Source organism: Schistocerca cancellata, chromosome 1 (assembly GCF_023864275.1).
Source record: "Schistocerca cancellata isolate TAMUIC-IGC-003103 chromosome 1, iqSchCanc2.1, whole genome shotgun sequence".
NCBI lineage: Eukaryota > Metazoa > Arthropoda > Insecta > Orthoptera > Acrididae > Schistocerca > Schistocerca cancellata.
In genome coordinates, this window is record NC_064626.1 from 233770587 (window position 1) to 233791267 (window position 20681).

The 20681-nt window shown below is 46.7% G+C and overlaps 1 protein-coding gene across 1 annotated transcript in view; it reads left to right on the forward strand.

The window, feature by feature from the left end:
- Window positions 1-20681, forward strand: part of LOC126166389 (putative carbonic anhydrase 3) — a 594590-nt gene that overhangs the window by 440833 nt on the left and 133076 nt on the right. The window contains exon 4 of the mRNA XM_049920402.1: window positions 18809-18964. Coding sequence (XP_049776359.1) covers window positions 18809-18964 — 156 coding nt within the window. The remainder of the gene's footprint in view (window positions 1-18808; window positions 18965-20681) is intronic.

Sequence of the window (20681 nt, forward strand, 5' to 3'; positions counted from 1 at the left end):
CCATATTTTATGTAAGTGGCCAGCCAATAACAATTTCCTGTGACATTCTTGTTGCTATGTTTCCCCTTTCCTAAGGTTTTACTTTCTTATGTAGCATTTTCCTTCTTTTCCTGCTTTCTTTGAGTGTGTGCTTTAGTTTTCTTAGGTCTGTCCATATTCGTTCCTTTTAATGTGTGTCAGGGCGCTGATGACCTCGATGTTGAGCGCCCATAAGCCCACCACATCCATGCCCGAGGCAGGATTCGAACCTGCGACCGTAGCAGCAGCGCGGTTCCGAACTGAAGCGCCTAGAACCGCTGGGCCACAGCGGCCGGAAGAATGAAATAATACACTGCAAATCTCCCACAATATGCTCCTTAGACGACTAGACGAAAATCGTAGGACGTTATCGTTTTTAGCTAACGTACTACTCTAATTAAAAACAAGGATGATGTAAATTCCTGACTTAACCACAGGGTAATTTTTCTGCATAAGCTATGCGTAGCCTAAGAGAGTATTGAAGGAGTTCACCACATAGTTAAATATTGAAGTCACTGAAGATATTACTTACGGTTAGTCGTTTGGTAATCGTTTAGCTCCTTCCTTATCCGAATCCGAAAAATACATTTCAATTCTGGAACTGTCGCCTGCTACTTTGATAACGAGCCGTTCTATATAGCGCCGGCGTTCGGTAGTGACGTGTGAAAAAGCTGCGTGTTAGTTCCAGTACGTCTGGCAGCTTCACTGTCTTGTTACTTCTCGGGCCAAATCCCGCAACTTGGCTCCATTCATATTGTAACGGTATAGTAGCAAATGTAAAAATGCAACATTTGTATTATGTGCTCGATGCTGTGAAAATGATTGTTTTTCATGTTTCTACCTCTGTGGTATAATACGATGGACATGGTCCAAATAAAGAGGATTTGGCTTTTCATTTTGCTTTAAAAATTGAATTGTTATGTTTTCTTAATTTAACAACTTTTATGAACAGTCTTTCATAAAACATCGATAATTAAGCATTTGTATTTTAAATAGTAACAGGAATTTCGCGTCCGATATGTAATTAGAAACAAGAAGACGTACATTATTCATAAAAAAAATGATGATGAGTTTTATAATTACGAGATGTAGGTATTTCAGTTTGAATGAGGAAAAATCTAATAGCGGTGGGATTTGAACTAACGTACGAATAACATCTCTTATTTTATATTCCATTACGCTACCGAATGCGCTACAGTTCAACGTCAAGCTCGTTTGTTAACTGCAATGAATACACATTGGAAAACTTCAAAGCCGAGTATTTCCGTAAATTTTTGAAAAACGCTAAGAACAACCTGTTTCTCGGCGCTTTTTAACCGTGTTCCACGCACGTGTTTCACTACGGAACAGAAAGCAGCCTCAGCCATTTTCATACTGCGCATTAACAGCGCGACAATCGAAGCACAATGCTGCAGAGGCTGTGACTGTACAGGATTTTTGAAATAAAAACTACGTAGCTAAAGCGTGATTACGAAAAAGATCCATGGCTGTTAATACATTTAAATATCTTAAAGTTCCATTTAACGTAACTTAATAATAAGATATCTAATACATAAGTAGGACCTGCTTCCAAGAGAGTAACAACACCAGTGTACGTGTGCTACGGTTCAAAAATGGCTCTGAGCACTATGGGACTTAACATCTTAGGTCATCAGTCCCCTAGAACTTAGAACTACTTAAAACTAACTAACCTAAGGATATCACACAACACCCAGCCATCACGAGGCAGAGAAAATCCCTGAGCCCGCCGGGAATCGAACCCGGGAACCCGGGCGTGGGAAGCGAGAACGCTACCGCACGACCACGAGATGCGGGCACGTGTGCTACGGCTTCTGACCAATCATCACATTTGTGTTTGTTTACATCAGGTTTATTCTTACGATGAACGGATCATAGTTACGTAAACTGGCTGCACGGTCCCTGCGCCAGCGGTGTGCGAACTCGACACAGCTGTGGACTCTTTGGCGCCATCCGATGGCGTTACGGTGGCGGATGCCCACCACACTGAGCCGCGGTGGCTGACAACGGCTGGTGTGCACGGGGCAGGAAACGGCAGTGCTGCTGGCAAAGGCACGTCTGTTGTGCGTATTTGCCACTGCCAGTAAAATATCCTTAAACACCACTGCAACTGTCAGTTTGAAAATCTGCCTTGCCTCTTGCTGCACGAGTCTGTGCGCTACCGTTGCGTTTGCTGTTTCATTAAGCTGACCTGCGTCGCACACTGCGCTGGCCTTGTTGAATTATTACAGTGACAACATCCTACGCTCGTCTGCTGTCAGCTGCGCTGCAATTCGCGGCTCAAGCTCATAACAATACGCCCACATATAGTCGTTACGCTACACTTGACAACACCCCTGCTCATTCTGCAAAGGACACGTTCACAGAGGCTGTTGCTGTGGACTACCAGATTTCGCCTCACTCCCATATTCTCTCTGCACGGTTCCCAGTGACTTCACCATTTTTCCACGGGTGACGAAACCAGTGCTTGAGAGGCATTTCTAGAATTACGAGTTAATTCCACAACTAAAGCCTTCTTCGCCAAGTTATTCATCGTTGGAAAAAGTGTGTCACGTTGAGGAGTGAATATACAGAGCAATATTAACACTGTCACTAATTTTCATGGTGACAGCTTGATTTTTTTAGAATATGTTGAAAACTTTATGACTGCTCCACGTGTTTCCGGTATGGTAGTTGATGGGAGTAGCTGAATCGATACGAATCGAGGTATTTTAACTGGTATTGAAAGACTTGCACCGAGCGTTTGAGACACACGAAATTATTATTAATCAATCAGCTGTCAAAACTTGATTCAATAACTCGCTTTTAGTTTCCATTTTAGAAATTATATCTAAAGCCGCTAACACTATTCGTAGTTGAGACTATACTGACTTGACAGAAGTCGTGAGATACCTGTATGCACATATACAGACGGCGGTGGTATCGCGTACACTACGTATAAAACAGTAGTGCAGTTGCGGAACTGTCCTTTGTACTCAGCTCATTCATGTGAAAAGTTTCATGAGGTGAGAATGACCGCGCGACGCGAGTTGACAGATTGTCAACGCGAAATAGTAGTTAGAAGAGACGCATGGAACATTCTATTTGGGAAATAGTTAGGTAATTCAATCTTCCGAGATCCACAGTGACAATAGTGTGCCGAGAATACCAAATTTCAGGCGTTACCTCTCACCTCGGACAACGCAGTGTCCGACGGCCTTCACTTAAAGACCGAGAGCAGCGGCGTTTGCTTAGAGTTGTCAGTGCTAACATACAAGCAACGCTGCGTGAAATAACCGCAGAAATCAATGTTGGACATTCGACAGAACAGTGCGGAGAAATCTGGTGTTAATGAGCTACGGCAGCAGCCGACCAACGAGAGTGCCTTTGCTAACAGGACGACATCGCTTGCATCGCCTCTCCAGGGCTCGTGACCCTATCGGTTGGCCTCCAGGCGACTGGAAAACCGTGGCCTGATCAGATGACTCCCGATTTCAGTCGGTAAGAGCTGATGGTAGGGTTCGAGTGTGTCGCAGACCCCACGAAGACATGGACCCAAGTTGTCAACAAGGCACTGTGCAAGCTGATGGTGGCTCTATAATGGTGTGGGTCCAACTAAACAGGTCTTTGACTGGAAATGGTTATGTTCGGCTACCTGGAGGCTATTTCCAGCCATTCATGGATTTCATGTTCCCAAGCAACAATAGGATGTTTACGGACAATAATGCGCCATGTCACCAGGCCACAACTGTTCACGATTGGTTTGAAGAAAATTCTGGACAATTCGAGTGAATGATTTGACCACCCATGTCGCATGACATGAATCCCATCGAACATTTATGGGACATAATCTAGACGTCAGTACTTGCACACAAACCTGCAGTTTCGCAATTGTGGATGGCTATAGAGGCAGCAGCATGGCTCAGTATTTCTGCAGGGGACTTCCAACGACTAGTTGAGTCTCTGGCATGTCCAGTTGCTGGACTACGCCGGGCAAAAGGAGGTCCGACACTATATTAGGAGGTACCCCATGACTTTTGCCACCTCAGTGAAGGTTTTGTGGGGGGCAGCTCTGATGAACTGTTACCGCCCATGATGATACCGAAGCCCTACACTACTTAGTTTTAAATACTACACTCCTGGAAATGGAAAAAAGAACACATTGACACCGGTGTGTCAGACCCACCATACTTGCTCCGGACACTGCGAGAGGGCTGTACAAGCAATGATCACACGCACGGCACAGCGGACACACCAGGAACCGCGGTGTTGGCCGTCGAATGACGCTAGCTGCGCAGCATTTGTGCACCGCCGCCGTCAGTGTCAGCCAGTTTGCCGTGGCATACGGAGCTCCATCGCAGTCTTTAACACTGGTAGCATGCCGCGACAGCGTGGACGTGAACCGTATGTGCAGTTGACGGACTTTGAGCGAGGGCGTATAGTGGACATGCGGGAGGCCGGGTGGACGTACCGCCGAATTGCTCAACACGTGGGGCGTGAGGTCTCCACAGTACATCGATGTTGTCGCCAGTGGTCGGCGGAAGGTGCACGTGCCCGTCGACCTGGGACCGGACCGCAGCGACGCACGGATGCACGCCAAGACAGTAGGATCCTACGCAGTGCCGTAGGGGACCGCACCGCCACTTCCCAGCAAATTAGGGACACTGTTGCTCCTGGAGTATCGGCGAGGACCATTCGCAACCGTCTCCATGAAGCTGGGCTACGGTCCCGCACACCGTTAGGCCGTCTTCCGCTCACGCCCCAACATCGTACAGCCCACCTCCAGTGGTGTCGCGACAGGCGTGAATGGAGGGACGAATGGAGACGTGTCGTCTTCAGCGATGAGAGTCGCTTCGGCCTTGGTGCCAATGATGGTCGTATGCGTGTTTGGCGCCGTGCAGGTGAGCGCCACAATCAGGACTGCATACGACCGAGGCACACAGGGCCAACACCCGGCATCATGGTGTGGGGAGCGATCTCCAACACTGGCCGTACACCACTGGTGATCGTCGAGGGGACACTGAATAGTGCACGGTACATCCAAACCGTCATCGAACCCATCGTTCTACCATTCCTAGACCGGCAAGGGAACTTGCTGTTCCAACAGGACAATGCACGTCCGCATGTATCCCGTGCCACCCAACGTGCTCTAGAAGGTGTAAGTCAACTACCCTGGCCAGCAAGATCTCCGGATCTGTCCCCCATTGAGCATGTTTGGGACTGGATGAAGCGTCGTCTCACGCGGTCTGCACGTCCAGCACGAACGCTGGTCCAACTGAGGCGCCAGGTGGAAATGGCATGGCAAGCCGTTCCACAGGACTACATCCAGCATCTCTACGATCGTCTCCATGGGAGAATAGCAGCCTGCATTGCTGCGAAAGGTGGATATACACTGTACTAGTGCCGACATTGTGCATGCTCTGTTGCCTGTGTCTATGTGCCTGTGGTTCTGTCAGTGTGATCATGTGATGCATCTGACCCCAGGAATGTGTCATTAAAGTTTCCCCTTCCTGGGACAATGAATTCACGGTGTTCTTATTTCAATTTCCAGGAGTGTATTTAGAAATAAAACTAAACTAAACTCCTCCAGAACAGGCCATGGAAGCCCAACGGTACCGACGGCCGCTGTGGCATCCTCAGCCCATGAGGGTCACTGGATGCGGATATGGAGGGGCATGTGGTCAGCCTGTCGCTCTCCCGGCAGTGTCAGTTTACGAGACGGGAGCCGCTACTTCTCCATCAAGTAGCTCCTCAGTTTGCCCCACAAGGGCAAGGTGCAGCCAGCCTGCCAACGGCGCTAAGGCAGACCGAATCGTCACCCAACCAAGTGCTATCCCAGCCAGGCAGCGCTTAACTTCGGTGATCTGACAGAAACCGGTGTTACCACTGCGGCAAAGCAGTTGGCTTTCTACATAGAAACAGCTTTTAGAAATAACTTAGGTGTCAGAGTACTCAAATAAGTTTAAGGAATGCAGCTGGGAGACGTCGGTAACCGCCGACATGTCGGCAGAAAAACACCCTGCCATTTACCAGGCATAACTGCCATTTACCAGGCATAACTGCAACAAATAAGCGCTGTGCAAGGGAATTTAAAACAGTTTCGGGAGACACTCCAGAAAGATAACACTCGCACATTCTGTACACACTAACGTCATCGCGAACCAAAGATGCCCAGCGTCAGAAGCTACCAATAGTGAAATTAAAAATCAACAGCTGACGTAATATTAACTCTAGCCCTCTTCTTCTGATAATGGAGAGAGCAGAATTAACACGCAGAATTTAAACAAAAACCATTATCTCTACATATAACGTTACTTGCTAATTTAATAAAAACTCTGCCATGTAAGACCAATTCCAATCAATCAACTACCAATAGAAACGCCCAAATACACTGACAGAGAAAAAATCGCAACGTCAAGGAGCTGTGCGACGTAAAAGAAAGGGAAGACCAGCGTGTTCGGCGTATAGCCGGCCGCTGTGGCCGAGTGGTTCTAGGCGCTTCAGTCCGGAACCGCGCGACTGCTACGGTCGCAGGTTCGAATCCTGCCTCGGGCATAGATGTGTGTGATGTCCTTAGGTTAGTTAGGTTTAAGTAGTTCTATGTTCTAGGGGACTGATGACCTCAGATGTTAAGTCCCATAGTGCTCAGAGCCATTTGAACCATTTTTTGTTCGGCGTATTGCTCTAGCGCACCGTACTGCATCTGCAACAGGAGTCTTCGAGCCACATGCCCTGTAGCGTGCGTTCCACTTACCCCAAACAACCGCCACTTACAACTTCAGTAGAGTCAAGCGAGAGTTCATTAGAAGGAAGAGTGGAGATCTGTTGTGTTTTCTGGTGAAAGCTGGTTCTTTGTCGGTGCCAGTGATGGCTATGTGTTGGTTAGAAGGAGACCAGTTGAGGCCCTACAACTAACCTGCCTGCGTGCTCGACATGTTGGACCTACACCAAGAGTTACGGTCCGGAGTGCGATTTCGTATTACAGTAGGAGAACTCTCGTGGTTATCCCACGCACCCTGTCTGCAAATCTGTCCGTCAACCATGTGATTCGACCTGTTGTGCAGCCATTCATGGTGTTCCAGGGGGTGTTTTCCAACAGTATAACGCTAGCCCACATACCGCTGTTGTAACCCAACATGCTCTACGGAGTGTCGACATGTTGCCTTGGCTACGTCAATCACCAGATCTGTCTCCAACGGAGCATGTATGGGATATCAATGCACTACAGCAGTGTACCAGCATTTCACATTTGCAATGGCTTATCTCGCGCTTACTTTAACTTGCGATATTGCAGTGTTAATTACTTAAATATTTTACCTAGACAAATGTATTCCCGAAACTGCATTACTCTACATTAATTATTTTTTAGTGTTGTGACTTTTCCGTCAGTGTATAAACCAAGTCACACTAACGTGCAGGATACAAGTGTATACCAGGTAAAGGAAAAAACTAACTAGAACTCATACCGTAAGAGGACACGAAATGTCAAACATGCACATGTAAACAGCAGTATGTATGTAAGTAATGCATTAAAGAAATGAGTATCATGTGCTTGTTGTACGTACAAGTAGTGTCTATTCATTGTTCATACGAAAGAAGTTACTTAGAAAACCAATTCATGCACAGGTGAGTGGCAACAAGTATAAAAAAAATGATAATGAATAGTACATATCATAGTTAATCGCAAATATAAAAAAATATTCATCTAATCGAAGATAAAGCGACTAACCGGTCAAATGCTGTTTACAGGCCACATTAAGTGGTTAGGGTGTGGTCCCCCTATCGCGGTTAAGAAAACGCTGAAAGCCCTGGGAACAGCTTGGACACTATGAATGTTTGTTATCAGCACGACAATGCTCTCTGTCATAAAGCAGCATACCTGAGGCAATGTGTAGACGTAAGCGTTCAAGAAATGAACTGACTTGCCCACAGTCTCGACTTGAGCCCAAAGCACACTTTCGTTCCAGACCCCAACGTCCATCATCACCACATTCTCTGCTTTCGGCTGCTGAGGAAGAATGGACTGCCCTGCCTTCAGACATTCAGGCAGCTCACTAAAAGTTTCCTCAATAGAGTTCAAACCGTCATAAAAGCGAAAGGTGCACACACCTAACAAGTGTCCAGATATTTTCGATCAGTTAGGATACAGCAGAATATTTATTGAGAAGAGAGCAAGGAAATTTAAGATAGTTACTATGGAATAAAGACGAATTTTATTGTTTTTATTTAGATAAAATCTTTGAGCGTACTGAAAAATTACTTTTCATCCCGGTTGCTTGTGTTTAGCTTCTAATATTAATGAAGTCACATTGTAAAATACACTCCTGGAAATGGAAAAAAGAACACATTGACACCGGTGTGTCAGACCCACCATACTTGCTCCGGACACTGCGAGAGGGCTGTACAAGCAATGATCACACGCACGGCACAGCGGACACACCAGGAACCGCGGTGTTGGCCGTCGAATGGCGCTAGCTGCGCAGCATTTGTGCACCGCCGCCGTCAGTGTCAGCCAGTTTGCCGTGGCATACGGAGCTCCATCGCAGTCTTTAACACTGGTAGCATGCCGCGACAGCGTGGACGTGAACCGTATGTGCAGTTGGCGGACTTTGAGCGAGGGCGTATAGTGGGCATGCGGGAGGCCGGGTGGACGTACCGCCGAATTGCTCAACACGTGGGGCGTGAGGTCTCCACAGTACATCGATGTTGTCGCCAGTGGTCGGCGGAAGGTGCACGTGCCCGTCGACCTGGGACCGGACCGCAGCGACGCACGGATGCACGCCAAGACCGTAGGATCCTACGCAGTGCCGTAGGGGACCGCACCGCCACTTCCCAGCAAATTAGGGACACTGTTGCTCCTGGGGTATCGGCGAGAACCATTCGCAACCGTCTCCATGAAGCTGGGCTACGGTCCCGCACACCGTTGGGCCGTCTTCCGCTCACGCCCCAACATCGTGCAGCCCACCTCCAGTGGTGTCGCGAAGGGCGTGAATGGAGGGACGAATGGAGACGTGTCGTCTTCAGCGATGAGAGTCGCTTCTGCCTTGGTGCCAATGATGGTCGTATGCGTGTTTGGCGCCGTGCAGGTGAGCGCCACAATCAGGACTGCTTACGACCGAGGCACACAGGGCCAACACCCGGCGTCATGGTGTGGGGAGCGATCTCCTACACTGGCCGTACACCACTGGTGATCGTCGAGGAGACACTGAATAGTGCACGGTACATCCAAACCGTCATCGAACCCATCGTTCTACCATTCCTAGACCGGCAAGGGAACTTGCTGTTCCAACAGGACAATGCACGTCCGCATGTATCCCGTGCCACCCAACGTGCTCTAGAAGGTGTAAGTCAACTACCCTGGCCAGCAAGATCTCCGGATCTGTCCCCCATTGAGCATGTTTGGGACTGGATGAAGCGTCGTCTCACGCGGTCTGCACGTCCAGCACGAACGCTGGTCCAACTGAGGCGCCAGGTGGAAATGGCATGGCAAGCCGTTCCACAAGACTACATCCAACATCTCTACGATCGTCTCCATGGGAGAATAGCAGCCTGCATTGCTGCGAAAGGTGGATATACACTGTACTAGTGCCGATATTGTGCATGCTCTGTTGCCTGTGTCTATGTGCCTGTGGTTCTGTCAGTGTGATCATGTGATGTATCTGACCCCAGGAATGTGTTAATAAAGTTTCCCCTTCCTGGGACAATGAATTCACGGTGTTCTTATTTCAATTTCCAGGAGTGTATATCAAGTAGGGTCAGCTACGGATTCAGTGGCCAAAAACCTTGAGCCATAATAAAAAGTAATCAATAACATTTTTTGTTTACGTGTGTTATGAAATTACGTGCAGTAACTTCAGAATAGATGTGAGTAAGCAAAGAGGCATCCTAATCATAGTACTCGTAATGCTAGGGTGTTTCAAAAAATCACGCTTTGGTGAAACTAAAATGACATTATTTATTATGAATTGCTTCCATGAACTGGAAAGGTAACGGCTGCTACCCTATACTGATAGCTAACAGAACTCGCTGTTGCTATTGAAAACAAAACACCTGTGAATTTGTGTTGCTACTCCACGATAATGCACCTGCGTATACGGACTGGGAACCACTTCTTCACCTTCCACGTTCACCAGAATTAACCCCTTCTGCTATCATCTTTTCCAGTATCTCTTCAACAAGATTTATGGACAATCGTTCCATTATGAACTTTCTCTTAGCTACTGGCTAACAGACTTCTTCAATTCGAAACCGTAACAACTGTACAGGAGAACCACAGAACGTCTACCTGAATGCTTGTCAGGCGGTCATTGAGAAAGATGGTGATTACACTACGGAGTAGTGTATCAGTTTTGTTTTTGTGTATTCTGCATTACATCGTATTGTAATGTAATATAGTGCATTTCACAGTCATAAAATAAAGTCTTGGCGTTTTCAGAGTACTCAAGGGCGATCTGTTTTAATTGTTAAAAATCATTCAAAAGCCAAGATCGTATAAAAATTTCTTTATTTAAGACGGCCGGTTTCAACAGTCAATGCTGTCATCTTCAGGTCTGTAAGAAAGTGCATTTACGTGGAATATGTCTCATAAGTTAAGATGTAACATTTGATATAAAAGTTTTACTTTGGTATTATAAAAACTGGAAGTGGATCTGTAGATTTACATACCTTCAACATATTTTTGTTGTAAAACATTCATTTTACGCTGAACCTCTTGCACAAGATGTCTAGCACATTATAAACGTTTGTAAACGCCAAAATATACGAAAACATAAAGCAGTTTTTTTTCAGTATATCCATTGTGGATGACGAACTGCAACTGTGATTTAAATTGGCAATTTATCTGCTAATAAATACGCGACCAATCGCTTTTGTCGATTTATTCAACCATGAGATGTTTTCGAGCCACTGCAGGCTCATCATCAGATGGAAGTGCTACAAGAACACTGTGCAGTGCTGGTGCTGCTGGCGGGAATGACGGAAATTTAGTAATCGGTGACGAAACATTCACGAACCCGAAAGTTTTTATGTTTTAGATACTTACAGTGCACTGCTTTGTGGCATCCATATCAGATCACTTCTTGTAACGTACATTATTAAGGTATGTACACAAATATACACACTATATAGCTGCACTTGGCTTTATACTCATTCACAGAAATTAAACACTCTGTATTTTGACAAAGATTTAGTTTCACTCAACAATGACCATCTTCAAACCTAAGAAGAAGTTTGAAGTAAAATGTTTCCAGAGTCAGTGATCACTGTAATCAAATATGACAACATTTCCATACCTGAGTAAACGTAGTATACTACACAGTTCGTATCATTGCGTGTAAAGAAGGTACAGTCACATTAATTATCCGTATTCGTCCCAAAATTACAAGTTTTGAGTGCCACGGACATCATTACACCACACATGTTGACACTTTAAGGTAGCGAAGTATACTGAAGTGCAATGGCTAGTTATGTGCCTGCTTTGTGGCATGCTAGATGTCACTGTTGCACGTTAGTTCACATAACTTCAATTAAAATATTCATCGTAATTAAATGTACAAAATGTTCCCGCAGAATTTTGCGCAAATAGATCTCTAGTCTCAGATGACTGTGTGTATATACACTCCTGGAAATTGAAATAAGAACACCGTGAATTCATTGTCCCAGGAAGGGGAAACTTTATTGACACATTCCTGGGGTCAGATACATCACATGATCACACTGACAGAACCACAGGCACATAGACACAGGCAACAGAGCATGCACAATGTCGGCACTAGTACAGTGTATATCCACCTTTCGCAGCAATGCAGGCTGCTATTCTCCCATGGAGACGATCGTAGAGATGCTGGATGTAGTCCTGTGGAACGGCTTGCCATGCCATTTCCACCTGGCGCCTCAGTTGGACCAGCGTTCGTGCTGGACGTGCAGACTGCGTGAGACGACGCTTCATCCAGTCCCAAACATGCTCAATGGGGGACAGATCCGGAGATCTTGCTGACCAGGGTAGTTGACTTACACCTTCTAGAGCACGTTGGGTGGCACGGGATACATGCGGACGTGCATTGTCCTGTTGGAACAGCAAGTTCCCTTGCCGGTCTAGGAATGGTAGAACGATGGGTTCGATGACGGTTTGGATGTACCGTGCACTATTCAGTGTCCCCTCGACGATCACCAGTGGTGTACGGCCAGTGTAGGAGATCGCTCCCCACACCATGATGCCGGGTGTTGGCCCTGTGCCCGCATCTCGTGGTCGTGCGGTAGCGTTCTCGCTTCCCACGCCCGGGTTCCCGGGTTCGATTCCCGGCGGGGTCATGGATTTTCTCTGCCTCGTGATGGCTGGGTGTTGTGTGCTGTCCTTAGGTTAGTTAGGTTTAAGTAGTTCTAAGTTCTAGGGGACTTATGACCACAGCAGTTGAGTCCCATAGTGCTCAGAGCCATTTGAACCATTTTTTTGTTGGCCCTGTGTGCCTCGGTCGTATGCAGTCCTGATTGTGGCGCTCACCTGCACGGCGCCAAACACGCATACGACCATCATTGGCACCAAGGCAGAAGCGACTCTCATCGCTGAAGACGACACGTTTCCATTCGTCCCTCCATTCACGCCTGTCGCGACACCACTGGAGGCGAGCTGCACGATGTTGGGGCGTGAGCGGAAGACGGCCTAACGGTGTGCGGGACCGTAGCCCAGCTTCATGGATACGGTTGCGAATGGTCCTCGCCGATACCCCAGGAGCAACAGTGTCCCTAATTTGCTGGGAAGTGGCGGTGCGGTCCCCTACGGCACTGCGTAGGATCCTACGGTCTTGGCGTGCATCCGTGCGTCGCTGCGGTCCGGTCCCAGGTCGACGGGCACGTGCACCTTCCGCCGACCACTGGCGACAACATCGATGTACTGTGGAGACCTCACGCCCCACGTGTTGAGCAATTCGGCGGTACGTCCACCCGGCCTCCCGCATGCCCACTATACGCCCTCGCTCAAAGTCCGTCAACTGCACATACGGTTCACGTCCACGCTGTCGCGGCATGCTACCAGTGTTAAAGACTGCGATGGAGCTCCGTATGCCACGGCAAACTGGCTGACACTGACGGCGGCGGTGCACAAATGCTGCGCAGCTAGTGCCATTCGACGGCCAACACCGCGGTTCCTGGTGTGTCCGCTGTGCCGTGCGTGTGATCATTGCTTGTACAGCCCTCTCGCAGTGTCCGGAGCAAGTATGGTGGGTCTGACACACCGGTGTCAATGTGTTCTTTTTTCCATTTCCAGGAGTGTATTATCTAATAAAATGTAAAGAGGAAGGAAGGTTTATTAAATTCGCACTATATTACAAATTTACTCAGCATCATTGTACAATGCAGTCTACAATAAAAGTAAAATCTGCAGCTCGTTAATAAAGCAGAATGATATTTTTCCTCAAGTGCATACACCGCTCCCACAGAATCAATCTATTAAATGTGATTCGAAAGACCTGCCCACAGCCACCTGCAAAGAGATCAACAGATGTCACTGAACATAATCAGCGCTGTTTGTCCCAGATAATCAGTAAAACAAACTGTAATGAAAAAGGATTTATTAAACTTATAATAATAACTATGTTTAAAAAAATATGTAGTACCATTTTACAATAGAATCATCAAACAACAGGGCCGACCGCGGTGGCCAAGCGGTTCTAGGCGCTTCAGTCCGGAACCACGCGGCTGCTACGGTAGCAGGTTTGAATCCTGCCTCGGGGATGGATGTGTGTGATGTCATTAGGTTACTTAGGTTTAAGTAGTTCTAAATCTAGGGGACTGATGACCTCAGATGTTAAGTCCCATAGTGCTTAGAGCCATTTGAACCATTTCAAACAACAGGTATGCGGCACACCAATAACGGCGAATAGATTGCGTGGGCACTTGCGTGTGCTTATAAGGAAGAATGTTTTTTATTTTGCTTTATTAGCGACCTGCAGATTTGTTTTAATGAGCTATTGCATCGTACAATGATGCTGAATAATTTTGTAGCATAGTTAGCCTTATTTTTATAAAGCCTTCTTCCTCGTTATAATTTATTAGTTAATGTAGAGTATTGAAATTTCGGGAATACGTTTGTCTAGGTAACATATTTAAGTGATTAACATTGCAAGATCATAGGTTAGTGTAAGCGCGATAGCCCTTGTAAATATGAAATGCTGGTACTTTATAACCGCATTGTATTGTATAGGTGCTGGATGTCTGTTTGTGGGGTTGAGTTCCATGCCTGTCACATCTGTTGGTCAATACAGGGGCGGTTAATGCTGTTTACGCATGAAGCTGGAATTGTCATCCGACTGTGCCCAATATGTGCTCGACTGGAGGCAGATCTGGTGATCGAGCCGGCCAAGGCAACAAGTCGACATTCTGTAGAGAATGCTGGGTTACAACAGCGGCATGTACGCGGTCGTTAGTCTGTTGGAAACTACCCCCTGGAATGATGTTCATGAATGGCAGCACAACAGGTTGGCGTATAGATTTACAGTGAGGTTACACGAGATAGCCACGAGAGAGTTCCTGCTGTCTCACGAAATCTCACCCGAAACCATGACTTCAGGTGTAGGTACAGTATGTCTAGCACGCAGACAGGTTGATTGAAAGCCCTCATCTGGCCTCCTGCTAACCAAGAAACAGCCATCATCACTGGCACCGAGGAAGACGAACCTTTCATCAGAAAACACACCAGACCTCTACCGTGACCTCCAATGAGCTCTCGCTTGACACCACTGAAGTCACAAATACCGGTGGGTTGGAGACAGTGGAAAGCACGGTACATGGCGTCTGTTGTGTCACTGTAGTGCGCATATTGCTGCTGCAGAAGCTATAGGATGCGCCATAGCCATACGCCGAATACAATGGTCGTCCCTTCTCGGTAGTGCCACGTGACCGTCCGGTGCCCGGTCTTCTTGCGATCGCAAAAAAAAAGTTCAAATGTGTGTGAAATATTATGGGACTTAACTGCTAGGGTCACCAGTCCCTAAGCTTACACACTAAACCTAAATTATCCTAAGGACAAACACACACACCCATGCCCGAGGGAGAACTCGAACCTCCGCCGGGATCAGCCGCACAGTCCATGACTGCAGCGCCTTAGACTGTTCGGCTAATACCACGCGCCTTGCGATCGCACATTCTCGTGACCATCGCTGCGGCAATCGTACACGGTGGCTACATTCCTGCCACTCTTTCTGCAGTATCACAGAAGGAACATCCAGCTTCTCGTAACCCCATAACACGACCTCGTTCAAACTCAGTGAGGCGTTGATAACGGTGTCTTTCTCAGCTTAAAGGCATTCTTGACTAACATCAGCTCACCACGTGCAATCTCAAAGGTAACTAACGCTCAGGACCGTTACAGCACGTATTTATAGCAAACCTGATTTGTGTGTGTGTGTGTGGTTTGAGGTTTTCGGGCGCTAAACAGCGTGGTCATCAGCGCCCAAACGCATAGAAACAGGAACACCTGTGGTGAAGGGACAAAGACGGACAGCGAAGAAGGAGAACGGCTAAAAGACACAGACCTGACGCAGTTCCAAATCCTCAAGTGCAGAGGCAAAAACCTGATTTGAATCCTCATAGTGGCGCTACTAGCGCCACCCTTACTCCACTGGCGCGAAATATGAGTAAACGTCATCTTTCAGATGTAGAAATACGCCTACTAACTTTTCATGTATGTCTGACAACTCCTTCTTGGTGTTGCGATTTTTTCCGTCAGTGTATATAAGTACAGTCACCTGTGTTTTGAGATCTATTTGCGCCAAATTCTGCGAAAAAGATTTTGTACATTTAATAAATAAATATTTCTGTAGAAGTTACGTGAACTGACGTCCAGCACGTGCCAGAATGCAGGCACGTCACTCGTCGCTGCACGGCAGTGTACTTCGTTTCCTTAATGCATCAACATGTATGACGTAGCCGGCCGGGGTGGCCGAGCGGTTCTAGGTGCTACAGTCTGGAACCGCGCGACCGCTGGTTCGAATCCTGCCTCGGGTATGGATGAGTGTGATGTCCTTAGCTTAGTTAGGTTTAATTAGTTCTAAGTTCTAGGGGACTGATGACCTTAGAAGTTAAGTCCCATAGTGCTCAGAGCCATTTGAGCCATTTTTTTGTATGACGTAAAGATGTCCATGTTACTCAAAATGTGTAATTTTGTGACGAAGCTTGTGTGGCTAATCAATGTAACTATCATCTGCAGGGTTGGCGAGAAGTTCCCGTACCCACTAGTATCGAAGGCTAATTGATTTGGTTTGGAAATTTGTGTAAGGTCTAATGGGGCCAAACTGCTGAGATCATCGGTCCCTAAGCCTACACACTGCGTAATCTAACTTAAACTAACATGTGTGGCTAATCAATGTGACTATCACCTACAGGGTTGGCGAGAAGTTCCCGTACCCACTAGTATCGAAGGCTAATTGATTTGGTTTGGAAATTTGTGTAAGGTCTAATGGGGCCAAACTGCTGAGATCATCGGTCCCTAAGCCTACACACTGCGTAATCTAACTTAAACTAACATGTGTGGCTAATCAATGTGACTATCACCTACAGGGTTGGCGAGAAGTTCCCGTACCCACTAGTATCGAAGGCTAATTGATTTGGTTTGGAAATTTGTGTAAGGTCTAATGGGGCCAAACCGCTGAGATCATCGGTCCCTACGTAATCTAACTTAAACTAACTTATACTATGGACAACACACACACCCATGCTCGAGAGTGGACTCGAACCTCCGACGGGGTGAGCCGCAGGAACCGTCACAAGGCGCCTTTGACCGCGCGGATACCCCGCGCGGCTGATTTGATTTGTTTTAACACAAGTACTTACTTACGTATTAAATATCCAGTGTATCAGTATGTTCCCGTTCATGCAGTAAACACATTTCCATACGTCTCCACGTTATTCTTTACATATTTTTAGCGTATCCGGTGTTATAATGAGAAATGCATCCTTAATAGCATTACACAATTCTTCCGTTGTAGCGCAACGATGTGCAGATACATGCGTCTTATGACGAGTTGTCAGGTGTGATGTGTGTGGTGAGGCCAGGACTTCTTGATGAGAATTTCTGGGGAGCTGGTGTTGCTGATGAGCCATGACCTATCCTCCGTCGTGGAAAGTTTCCATTTAGAAACTCGCACACTGCAAGAGAGTAGTGAGGAAGCGCTCCTTCGTGCTGCAATCGTATGCGTTCTTAGAGGCCCCTTTCCTCAAGCTGAGGTTTTAAATCACGTTTGTAGCATGTGTAAATAATTTGTGCCATTCAAACTCCCTTCAAAAAGTGCGGTCTAAGCAGACGTCGTGATGTCACCGCTGCCAATCATTACGCGAGGCGGGTTCCTTTCTAATTCGACTGTGTGTTGAGGATTCTCTTTGGTCCAAACGGCAATATTTCCAGCACGTGGCGGCCATAAATGGCACATTCGTCTGAAAACATAACCCTGGCTCTGTTTACTCCATTTGGAAATTGAGTTAACGAAGCACGGCATGGTAACACGGGCTCATTCTGGTCTGTGTCCGACAACTCGTTCCCAAATCTGGTTCGAAAGGTCTGACATTAATGTCTTTTTTATGTGATCTCGTACTATTGCCCTAGGTATATCGAGTCCCGAGGTACTTTCACTTGCCGGTGTCGTAGGTGGATATTCAATGGAAGCAGAGACTCTGGCACAACGTTCTTCTTGTGTCTCCTTAATTCCACTTCGCGGTCTGTCTTTAACGCTGCTAAAAGCAAAAACACTTCTTTTCCAATCCAAAACTGTAGCCTTTCGCCGTGGTGCCTTATTAAATCGTTCCTGGAGTGCACCCATAATCTGTCTCATCGTCTGCGCTGTGTGTTGTTGTTCGAGCATCCACACACTTCTCACTAAGTTCAAAAATGGCTCAAATGGCTCTAAGCACTATGGGACTTAACATCTGAGGTCATCAGTCCCCTAGACTTAGAACTATTTAAACCTCACTAACCTAAGGCGTGATGACTGGGTGTTGTGTGATGTCCTTAGGTTAGTTAGGTTTAAGTAGTTCTAAGTTCTAGGGGACTGATGACCATCGATGTTAAGTCCCATAGTGCTCAGAGCCATTTGAACCATTTTTTTTAACCTAAGGACATCAAACACAGCCATGCCCGAGGCAGGATTCGAGCCTGCGACCGTAGCAGCAGCGCGGTTCCGGACTGAAGTGCCTAGAACCGCTCGGCCACAGCGGCCGGCTCTAACTAAATGCTCGTGTATAGAGTAACTATGACCACTCTGCCATGGCTACGAATTAAAACTCGACCGAGACTGCGATAGCACGCAAACATGAATTCCAAGAGTTGATTCCAACAAACTGATAAGAAGTAATCAACATGCATAATAACATTTGATATTAAACGGAGGTGACAGGGGTACGATGGCTTCTCGCCTGGCCTGTGTATACGCAATGACGAGAACTGTGTATTGCACTGCATTTACTAAGGTGTGCAAATGTTGTATATTTGCGTACAGTGATTTCTGGTTCTGTATTTTGTGTAATTCGGAAACATTTTGCGTCACGCTACCTCTGTATGCTTATTTTTAGGTCTGAATATGGTCACTGTTGATTGTAATAATACATAACATGACTGATAAACATTTTTGATCCGTGTCTGGATTTGTAATTAAAAAAAAAATAACTCCTGGATAACTCAAGAACCTTAGATGCGACGGTGTCGCAACTCGTAATTTTACTAATAAGTGCTACGATAAAGTCACGAACGAAAGAGCAGTTTTATGAATGAGTGTTTCTCTCGATAAGACTGTTTATGTTTGTTTACCAGGGCCGGAGTACTGGGGAGGCCTGTGTAAGACGGGCAGCGAGCAGTCGCCGGTGGAGCTGGACTCGGCGAGCGCCACCGTGGTCAACCACCCGCCGCTCGTCTTCTTCGGCTACGCCACCACCAGCCCGGCCAGCGCTGTCAACAACGGCCACAGCGGTGAGTACAGCCCTCTGTCAATCACTGCGAGGGAGACGACACATTTGTACATGACAGAGACGGCCCGTGACACGTGCGTTGGTCCGTACGGGCCACAGGCCACCCAGCCAGCCTGCCCCCCCCCCCGCCCACCCCCCACCCTCCCCCGCGGATTAGCGATCTGACAATTGACAATTTGACAAGGAACCCCTTGAGTGCGAGGCTACAATTTCAGTCTTTAGTAAGGCTCATTTGAAAGTGATGTGTTAACAATTATCACAGCAAAAAAATGACTCACAATGTTCATCAGGATGGTGACAAAAAATTAGTGTACACTAGATGCAGAGATCAATATTCAATGTCGTTTACTCTTCATAAAGTGAACATCGTCCATATTCGAAGAATGTTTGGAACAAACTATTAACTTGCACCACGAACACCGATGAAAAAAGGCGCACCACTGTGATCACAATGGTTCGCACCATCAATACCGAAGGCGAAATCCTTGGTATCCACTCTTAAGGAATATGAATTGATGGAATGCAGTGGCGGATACAGAAAAACCTTAAGCAGGGGACGCCGAAGATATCTTGAGCTACCTTTACTTTTACCGTAATAAAAAATGGTCGAGGCACATTCCAAGTTTAAGAAAGTTTTATTTAAGCTGATTATACACATATACAAGACAATGCCATCTTACCATATAAAAAGGTTATAATTGTGGTTTTCTTCCTTAGATGATGAATTCTATGCGCCTATTCTTCCTGGAAAATTGGTTAATTGCATCGTCAATAGGACGACCAATGTCAGGTTGAGTGTTCAACAGAGCTAAGCCATTAAGTCGATCCCCCTTCATTGCTGACCTCAGTCATGTCTTTGTACGCCGCACTGTCGAAAAACTTCTTTCCACTGTAGCAATAGATACAGGTAGGGCCGAGCGGTTCTAGGCGCTACAGTCTGGAACCGGGCGACCGCTACGGTCGCAGGTTCGAATCCTGCCTCGGACATGGATGTGTGTGATGTCCTTAGGTTAGTTAGCTTTAAGTAGTTCTAAGTTCTAGGGGACTGATGACCTCAGAAGTTAAGTCCCATAGTGCTCAGAGCCATTTGAACCATTTGATACAGGTATTTTGTACAGCGTGTGCAAAGTAGGATAGTCAGATCTAGGACAAACAGACAGCGCTTGCATAACAGAATCACAATCATTAAGGGCGTTTATGCTCGTTTGCTTGTATTGAAGAATCTCTCCCATTAATCTCTGTTTAATCACAAAGAGTGATTCTTCTTCAAAGAACGGTAGTTCAGTTAAACACTGATTCAATTTATGTGCCAGATCACCAGAATGAGCTCGACTTTTCTCGTAGGTACGGTATGTGTTAGCTATATATGTTCCAGACAGAAATGTGTAAAATACGATGACGCGGACGCGCGTGCTACATAGGAAAGCTCAACTACTCGATAACTTGATTCAGTCGAGTCGACTGACGAAAGAAACGAACGAATAGCGTGCGGGCTGACTGGCGGGGGCGGCGTGGGTGGCAATGAGGGCGGCCCCGCAAGGGGGACGCGCGTGCCCCGCGCACCCCACTTATGTATCCGCCACTGATGGAATGTGATGGCATGCAACTGAATGCGAAGCATTCTGTCGTGGAGCATATTGTGAAACCGGCTATCCTTTAAGCTATAGCTGCTGACAGGCCGATAATATGTTTTACAAGCACAGAAAAAAAAACATCCA